This window comes from Gekko japonicus, unplaced genomic scaffold, assembly GCF_001447785.1.
Source record: "Gekko japonicus isolate JY-2015 unplaced genomic scaffold, Gekko_japonicus_V1.1 scaffold86, whole genome shotgun sequence".
Taxonomy (NCBI): domain Eukaryota; kingdom Metazoa; phylum Chordata; class Lepidosauria; order Squamata; family Gekkonidae; genus Gekko; species Gekko japonicus.
The window spans coordinates 293457-303184 of NW_015172005.1; the positions used below are offsets into that span (position 1 = coordinate 293457).

Below are 9728 nucleotides of genomic sequence, written 5' to 3' on the forward strand. Positions count from 1 at the left end.
AGCAGGAATCCAAATTCTTTGTTTCAACTTCCACACGCCACACTGGTGTCCTTGTCCCTTTCTCCTTTTCTTCCCTGTTCTCTGCTGTTTCCCTCCTACCAACTGTTAACTTAGGTCAGAGTCAGGACTGCGGGGCAATGTAGTCCTTGAGTAATTCCCTTACAGAATGTAGGATCTGGGGAAATCTCTAAACCAGAGGCGTCAAACTTATGTGTTACAAGGGCTAGATCTGATACAAATGTCACTGTCAGGCCAGCTATGTGTCAGGCCAGGTACCAGAGATATTTTACCACCAACTGTGACCGATACTTCTTCTCAGCAGAGCTCGGGGCCAAACCAGCCCTCCTCACCACTTATGGTTTCCAACTCTGGGTTAGGCAATCTGGGTGAAGACCTTGGGGAGGGCCTGCATTTGGGGAAGGGAGGGATCTCAGCAGGGGGTATAATACCCTAATATAGGCCCTTCCAGTCCACATTTGGATTGGTCCCCCCCTGTTGTTCGTGGGCCATATAAGAGCCCTGGATGGGCCGCTTCTAGCCCCTGGGCCATATGTTCGACATGTCTGCTCAAAACAGCTAGATTCCAGTGGCATCTTCACAGGGAACGTTTGACTCTCAAAAGCTCATACCCTGAACCTCTTGATGGTCTCCAGGGTGCTACTGGGTTTAAATCCAGCTGTTCTACTGCAGACCAGCATGGCTACCCTCTGCAACTATAGCAATGAAGCTCTCTACATCCTTTCTCGAATACAGCATTGTCCCAGATGTCTTCTTTCTGCATCCATTTACCCCCTCACCCTTTTGCTATTCTTGCTTTCCCTGCTGCTCCTATGTAGCTCACTCCATTGTCATCTTGTCTCTGATGCTGACTGCCTTCTATTGCTGTCCTTAAAATTTCCCACACACTGTTTTTTTTTTAAAAAAAATCCTTACGTTGGGGGCTCCTTAGAACAGTGCTCTCTCCTTGCAGACTGGCAAGATGGAGATGTCAGAGGTAACCATTGCATTACCCTTTTCCTGCTTAGATTTTCCCCAACCCAGTTAGCTTTCCCTGTCTGTTTGGAAAACTTAAAATGAGAGATGGTATTGGGACAGAGGAAGGTACTACAAACCACCAAGAATATACATCACCTTAGTGATTTAGTGGAACATTACTAATATGTTAGAAATTCAGTTTTATCGCCGCATATGTGGTGGGAATGTATACGAGCTTCTCACTATTGGAAATCAGTGGTGAAAGCTATCTCAATAGTGTTAGAAGTACAAATCCCCCATAAACCAGTGACTTTATTGTTGAATTACTTACCTTAAACTTCTAAAGATCAACAAATGGTTGTTCTACATATGATTACTGCTGCCAGGCTGGTTTTCGCCAGGCTGGTTTTTGCCAGGCAATGGAAACAAAAAAACCTCTCCAAATTACAAGATTGGTTGGAAAAGATAAATGAGATATATACTTTAGTTTAGTATATGTGCTGCCAAAGCAAGCATGATATACTTTAGTTAAACTAACTGCTTACTGGAATAATAGAGATATATGTAGAATAGATCTTCTATGGTCAAGAGCGATACAAAGAATGGTGATGATAATGGTATAAGTAAGATAGTAGTCATATTGACAGTTGCTAATGAAAGGTTCTCTATGATTAGGGAGGAATGCTGAAATGGGGTTTAGGTGGTTAGATTCAGATAGGCATATTTTTAGATGCATTCTATATTTTCTGTATATTCATATACATTTTGTATTTTATGAATTATTTTTAAAAAGAAATTCAATTTTATCAGGCCCTTGGAAAGGGAGTGCCTGGGCCAGGCAGAGAAGTACTGTTGTGCATCTGATTTAGCTGAAGGTAGCTTTTCATTTGGGAACATGGCACTGATGAGAGCAGTCTGGTGCTGAACTTATTAACACATTTAGATGGGTAACTGAGCTCAGAGGTTTATGTATCAAAAATCCAGAGAGAGACAAAATAGGTAATTGTAGGAGATGCCCAAAGACTATTCAGTGTAAGTTTTAGAAAACATCAACTCTTTCTAAGGCCGTAAAGAGAGAATCTGGTTAGGATAAGAGTCAGTTGAGGCAGAAAATAATGTTAGCAGTATCAGAACCAACCATAGCACTTTTAAGGCATGGTATCGTAAGCAAAAATTCATTCACATTTGCCCAAGTGATTGCATAATTACATTAACCCCCAGTCATGTTATTTCATATGTATTGTAGGTTAACTGATAGTATGAACAAAAACTCATTTTCTTAGGAGGTCAAAAGCCTTGTGTTCATTAAACATCTCAGTGTACTCTGAGGTGCAGAATAAGGGTGTTAAGTCATGTATCTTGGCCAAATTCCAGTTGGATAATTACTGCTAATCTGCCTGCCTAAATTCCCCATCCAGTTTTAATTGGATGTAGTCTTCTTCACTAGCTGCTGAAACTGTCATGTAGCATTTTAACGTGTGATTAATCATCTGTTACGTGTCACCCCAGAGATGGCTGCATATCTGTGAAGGAGGAAATGCCCATTTTTATTATGTAAAGTTGATATGATCATAGGATGGGAGGTGACTGTGAAAGCTGCCTAGTTCCGTCCTCCTTTGGCAATATGTTAGAATGTTTCATACATGAACTGTCTTGCAAATGAACTACATAATCCATGCTACTGAGGGCCATCAGCAGTGTTGAGGCAAACAAAGCACACCTTTGCAGGTGGTTCTTCAAACAAAAAAAGAAAATGGTCTAAGTGCAGTTTAAAAACTGAATCGGATATTATAGGAAAGGACAACAAATTGAGCAAAGTTAAGAAATGTGTCTCTTGGAGAATGTTCCCCTAAAGGATATATTTAGACACAAATTCTACTGTTGTACCAATTGTTACCCAATAAAATTAGTGCTTCTGAAGTGTTCCAAGTTTCTGAAAGAATGTTGCCCAGATGACAGGGAACCTGAGATTTACACCGTGGTCTCCTGGTCTGAGATATTGCTTAAACTATGTCTGTGCATACTCATCTCCTAAGGCAAAAAGGGAAACAGAAGTGTGCAACATTGGCCTCTGTTATTAGCAAGTGGGAAGGAACCTCTGGATTGGTCAGATGTTGTGTGTATGCTATGTGGTATGTGTGCCTGTTCACCGACATGCCCAGTTCCCAGTTGTGCAGAATTTCTGCCTGCTGTTCTCTCAGTTTCTTGGCCTGACTGCCCCAGACCAGACCAGCCTTGACAATTCAAGGCAGGTGCTGAATAAGTGGGCTGCCGGTGAATGTTACAGACCTGCAAAAAGCAAGACCTCTTTGTTTTAAATTTGATTTAGAAACAGCAGCCAATTTTTCACTCCGAGGAAAGGTTCCCTTTTGAACCGTTCAAAATAATAATGCTAGACCAAAAGCTTATGAGCCGAAAATAGGTCAGGCAGTTGGGTCAATCTTTTGAATAAGTAGATTTCTGACTGCACTGCACCCCCCGCTGCTGCTAAAAGCGTGGCTTCTTCAGGGGCCGTGTCACTCTCAGCCGACTCCTCTGTGACTGCAGGAGCAGCTACAGATGGGTCCACAGGTGTTAATGCTGCTTCTGGAAGCATTAACACCTGATCAGGTGTCTGCCTCCAAATCTGCACCTGATGGCAGGGAGAGCACTGCCGAGAGCAGCTGCTCCCCCTGCTGCCAGACCCCTTGATTTGGGAATAAAGCTACAATAGGCAATGTCTCCTTTGCAACAGAGGAGTTTCCTCAGGTACCCAAGCAGGCTGAAAACCTAACAGCTGCCAAACTAGGCATTTAATTGTATCATCGTGCTAGGCATGAATATGATTGGTCCTTTCATTCTTTTGTTGAATCAGTTCCTTGGTGAAGATGAATAATTACACTTTGCCTATAAAGATGAAGGAACACTTTCCGTTCTTAAATGTACTGTAGCATATTTTACTAGGAAAATGCACTTGTCTAGAAGCATCTTAACACACTTTTTGTTGTTACATCCAGGTGACAAGCATGGTAAGTATTTTCAGTAAAGCAAGCCTTATGTATTTTATCTGTGCTTGGCAGTTGTTGTTTTTTTTCCCCTTATTAGCTAGCTTTAACTGTACTGCTAGCCTGTGCTTTTTCTAAAGGAGCTGTTCAAAAGAAGATGCTGCTCACCATCTCATTACTTTGTATGGGCTTTTTAGGGAATATGTGTGTGACTTGGTATACCCTATACTAGGATGGCATGCATTCCTGGCCAGCATGCTCGCAACTATGCTTGTAACAATGAATCTGCCTCTTGGTGCTTGCGTTCCTTCATCATTTAGTCATATACCGAAATGTTCACATTTTCTAAAGCAACAATTTTCAAAGCAAAGAGACCTTCAGTGAAAAATATTAAACAAACTGTCCACTTTAGCCACCTTAAAACTGCCAGATTCACTTACAGTTAGAGAATACAAGCAGGGACCTGTGAGACTCATGGAGGGGCGGAGCACTGAGCTGCCCACTTGCTGGCTCCCACTCACCTCCTTGCCAGCCAGTCTACATACGTTCCTGCTGCTCAGGGGTCGTTTCGTAGAAAAAGAGCTAGGGGAACTCATTAGCATATTAGCATATGCCACACACCCCTGACATCACCGGAAGTGTGTCATAAGGCCACACCCCCTGACATCACTGGAAGTGTGTCATAAGGCCACATACCCCGCCCCAAACGGTCCCGGTGGCCTTGCAGCTCCACTGCCGAGCCCCATGAGGAGCCCGGCAGTGGACCTGCAAGGCCGGCGGGAGTGCGAGGAAGCCCCGCGAAGGCCCTCCCTGGCCCCAGGCAGGCAGGGGTGGGGAGAGGCAGGGAGGAAGCAACTTACCCTCGCTCTTCTCCTGCCTCCTCCTGGCTGAATGAGGGCCGGAAGCGGGGCGGCCGGAAGCAGGGGGCGGGGCTTCGTCATGTGCCCCGCCCCCCGTACCTCACCCGGGGGAACTGCGATCCCCCCCCGAAATGACCTTTCCTGCTGCTTCATGTGGAGGGGGGCAGAATTGCAGCACTGGCTCCTTCCTCTTCTGCCCACCTGCATTGTTGCCCCCTACAGCTCACTTACCCTTCTGTATTGCTGCCATTTCCTCAGCTAACGTGGCAGCAGCTGCTCCATGGTTCCAGGTCTCTGCAGTTCATGGAGGGGATGATGGTGGCAGCTCCTTCCTTCCCTACGTGCCTGCATTGCTGCTGTTCCACAGTCCACAGTGGGAGGGTGGCTCTTGCTCCTCTGTTGCTCACACGCCCACTTCCATCGTTGTTACCTCTGTGGCTCCCACAGCAGCAGCAGTTCCTGCTCTCTCCCCCCCCTCCTCTGGCCACTAGGCAGACATGGATGAAGCTGAGGAATGGAGGGGCATTGTGCACATGAGCATAGACAATGCTTCTCCATTCGGGGGATTTGTTAAAAGTTTTCAGATTTTGTGCAAACCTGTTGAGGGGGAGGTCCCCCAAGTTTGCAGGGAAATCTGTTCTCTATCTCCATAGCCCCTATCTGCAGATGTAAGTATCTGCATATGTTGAGAATTAGATATATTGCATATCTCAGGGGAAGGCCCTGAAGAGTGTGTTTATCTATCTGCCTATCTGTGTCTTTTCCCCCAATGAAGATCCAGAGTGGATTACAACATCTTTCTCCCCCCCCCTTTCCCTTTTTGTTTTCACAACAAGCCTGTGAGGGTAGGTTGAGAGAGTAATTGGCCCAAGGTCACCCAGCAAGCATTCATGTCATAGTAGGATTGAAATCTGGTTCTCCCAGATCTGAATCTGACACTGTAGTTACTACATAATGCTCACTCTGTAAAAATCTACAAATGACCAATATCTTCCTGGCAAACTGTACTGAGCCCAGTATTGATTACTTATTAACCCACCCATCCATCATTTCCCCTTGTGTGATTCCACATGGCTGGTGGTTACATATGAATAATGCAACCACATGAGTAGTGTCAGTCACTTAGGTCTTTAATATGAAAACTTCCCTACCCATTGGTTGTGTTAGTTACACTCAGCCACCAAGGGTTTTACATGTAGGCTTTATACACATGGACAGACATGTAGGCAAGAATGTACGGGGCATGTCATGGGGAAGGGGCTGTCTTGACCCCCACTCTGTGTAGGATATCAACATCTGCACAGGATTGTCTGTACTTCTATTGTATTTGTTTCTGCTTTCCAGTTTTAAAAGGTGTGTTACACTCCTGAGCCTATGGGACATATTTAAAACTAGAAACAATTTCTGCCACTTGGGGGACAGAATTCGTGCTATAATCTTAGTCTGGGGCTGAGCCAGTGACCTATCCTAGATTGTATGCACCCATGCCCCAGAGCCTTCAGGTCCAGAAGTAAATAAAGGTGCTTAGTATGGCTTCCTCTGGTTGGCAGGCAATAGGAATTGTTTAGAAGGCCCTGGCCTGGCATTAAGAGCTTTGTCTTACAGTGCCTGCTATGCTTGAATCTCCAGCTCATGTCTCCAGTGCCTGCTGATGACTCCATGGAATCTGAGCTGGAGAATGTAATTTTCAGGTCTGGACTGCCCCTTGGTACTAGCCCATGTTCAGTTGCCCATGGTACTAGCATCTCCCTGTCATCATTGATAGCTGGGGTGGGGGAGCATAGAGTCACCATCTACCATAAAGCATAGTCCACTTTTAAACTTGATCTGGAGTAAGATCTCATGAATAAAGCATTTACCAGTGGGTGAAGCAGCTTCTTCCAGTGTTTCTGCCATTTCATGGTGTCAGTAAATCAAGAAATAACCACGTCACGGAGTCTGTACCAATATTCCGTACAAACAATAAAGAGATTTAAGAAACCAAGTTATGTATATTATAAATAAGATTTAAAAATTATCTAACACACTAGAAACAGAAGTACAATCAAAAAGGGGAAAACACATAATATATATTGATCCAGCCAGGAATAATAGATTTCAATAGGAAGGGGTTTTTTTTAACAGCATACACTTGAACAAAAAACCTTGCTAAAGAATTACCATGAGGAAACAGTCCTTCTTTTGAGTAGCAAAGATTTTCTAACGATGGTCTCCGATACCAGCCGCAGTCTCGCTTATTGCATGGTGTCAAGCACTTTCAAATTCTGTCTCTCTGGAGAGTTAAGCACATATTTAAATCATTCTGTTTCAGGTGACCAGGATTTAAAAGTGCTTAACTTTGGCTGGATTGTGCCTTCTGCATTCTGGTTCAGTTTTTTTAAAAAAACTTTAATAACACCTGGCACCGGCATGTGAGACGCACTCTGCAGTGCACCGAAAAGCTGTTTTTCGTCCCTTCTTCCGCCAGGCTGTGTATTTTCACAGGCTGCTAGGATGAATTGCAGCCTTTAAGACAGAAGATCATCCACCTTTCCATGCCCTTGATGGGTACTGAATAAGGAGGCCAGGCAAAATCCAAAATGTACAAACATCCTCCCAGATATTGCTTTCCTATTTATATATTACAATTTGGTTGGGACCAAGATTTTTAAAAATGTCTTTATTCTGAAACATTTTTATTGGAATCTTTATTCTAACAGTTTTGTTGTTGCAGTCTTCTAGTCTGGGCTCAACAAAAGCTTAGGCTCTGTTCTAGGTTGAGGTGGGAGAAAGTTCAAGCTGGGTTTGACTCCCTGCTTCTTTGTAACAGAATTGTATTCAAAGTTAATGAGACTTACAATAGCAATAAGGAGAGAACTTTGCCCTGAGGTAGTCTGAATCATTTTAGCACTATGCTGCATTTTTTTTCCTGCATGCTTTTATTTTCTCATGTTTCCTGTGCCTCTTTTAATTTAAGCATATGTGCTTTCTAGCTGTGTTTGCTCAAGTGTGATTTGTTGTGCCCGGTGCATTAATGATTGCGTATAATTGTCATGTTAAAGGATCAGACTGCAAAGGACAAAGCGCTCCAGCACATGGCAGCCATGTCATCCGCTCAAATAGTATCTGCAACAGCGATTCACAATAAGTTGGGCCTGCCAGGAATTCCCCGTCCTACATTTCCTGGAGCACCTGGAGTAAGTTAATTGGCTGCAATAGAAAATACATTTTAGAACAATGATTTGTAGGAAATGAAGTCCGCATCAATTAATTTCTGCATAAAATGTACTTCCCTCTGTCTTTACAAAAAAAGGAATTTGGTGGGAAAAAATTGAATAACTGTGCTCATAAAAATGACCATTAAATTGCTGTATTTGTCATTTTCCCTTTATCTAGTTTTGGCCAGGAATGATACAAACAGGGCAGCCGGGATCTTCACAAGAGTAAGTTTAGAAAATAAGGCCATACTTCTCTGCTTGTATGTGCATGTGTTATAAATATAGGGTTGCCAAACCCCCCGGTTTGCCAGGGGTTTCCAGATGGCCGGCGGGGGAAGCCCCACCCCCAACACCCACAGCCACCCATCTCTCTCCCTTCAAGTGTGTGGAACCCGTGTTTCCTCCCAAGCCTGATTTCCGCAAGCTTGCAGGGAAATGCCAGCTTCGCGCTCTTAAAAGGGAAACGCGGCTGCTCTTAAAGGGGAAACACCGGCTCCTGCATTTAAAAGGGAAACGCTGGCTCCTTTAAGTGCAGGGAACTGCCGTTTCTGGAGATCTGGCGCACGGGCGGGGGGGGGCGGACGTCCCCAACGTGACGTCATCACATCAGGGATGCCCTGCCCCCTCCAGGAACGCCCCCAAAGTCCCCCACTGGGGGTGGAAGATGAACTTGGCAACCCTATATAAATAAAGCATTTGTTTAACTGCATATATATTCAAACTTATATGTACCTATAGAAAATAATTAAGTGTCTTGAACCAGGGGCAAGTGATTAGCACTGTCTAAAAAAAACAAATTAAGCTTTCCTGTAACAGAAATGGGTTAGTGCAGTTAACCATCTAGAGAGGGGTATTTCAAAAATTTTCACATTACTTTCATTTTGGGACTTCAGGGATGGCATGCCTTATGATATCCCGAATGTTCAAGAGTGTTGTTACCATTTCAGGGTTCTGATTTTTTTTTTTTTATTCTGACCATTTTTGTCACCACCTCCACCCTGAGGTAGCAGGAGGGCGGGAAGTCAGAGGGAGTGGCATGCCCAGCAAACAACTCTTTGGCAGTGTACATTAGTTTTAAATTTTAAAGAGCTGTTATTTTTGGCCCTGTAGAAAACAACAGACCTCTAAAATTCATTTAAAGAGTGCATGCATCACCAAACAGCTGGCAGACAATAATGAGCGCTAGAGCTGGTTTCCAGGGGCCACTACCTGCAGAGTGAGGAACCCACAATACTATGATTCAAAATAAGACCCCTTTAAAGTCTAAAGGGACATCATTTTGAATGGGAGGTAAACCTGGGCCATTTCCATGCAGGTCATCTGGCCCTGGTTCAACACTGTTGGAGAGTGTGTTTCCCCCCTGCTTCCCTACAACATCATAGTGTATTTGTGTACCTCCCATGGTTTCGCCAGCTTTTCTTTGGTCTTTCTCAAACCTGCTTTCCTGCAAAGTTTTTGGAAACGACAGTAAAGCCTGGGTGGCTGCCAAGTGGGTAGGAAAGTTTGGGTTATCCCACCCACATGACAGCCATTTTCCCTGACACTGTCTCTTGGCAACCATTTCCTCCCACTTCAACCAGAGGGCTTTTTAAAAAAATAATAATCTGCAATTAAATATCATTTATTGATATAATCTTGTAACAGTACATGTGAATTACTGCAGGTCCTTTGACTTCCCAGCTTTCTTTATTCCCCCAAGAAGAAATCTGAAG

General features: G+C 44.0%; 1 protein-coding gene across 1 annotated transcript in view; it reads left to right on the top strand.

Moving 5' to 3' along the window:
• LOC107117953 (transcriptional enhancer factor TEF-1) overlaps positions 1 to 9728 on the top strand; it is a 270762-nt gene that overhangs the window by 213014 nt on the left and 48020 nt on the right. The window contains exons 6-8 of the mRNA XM_015420152.1: positions 3972 to 3983; positions 7861 to 7995; positions 8195 to 8241. Of these exons, the coding sequence (XP_015275638.1) occupies positions 3972 to 3983; positions 7861 to 7995; positions 8195 to 8241 (194 nt within the window). The remainder of the gene's footprint in view (positions 1 to 3971; positions 3984 to 7860; positions 7996 to 8194; positions 8242 to 9728) is intronic.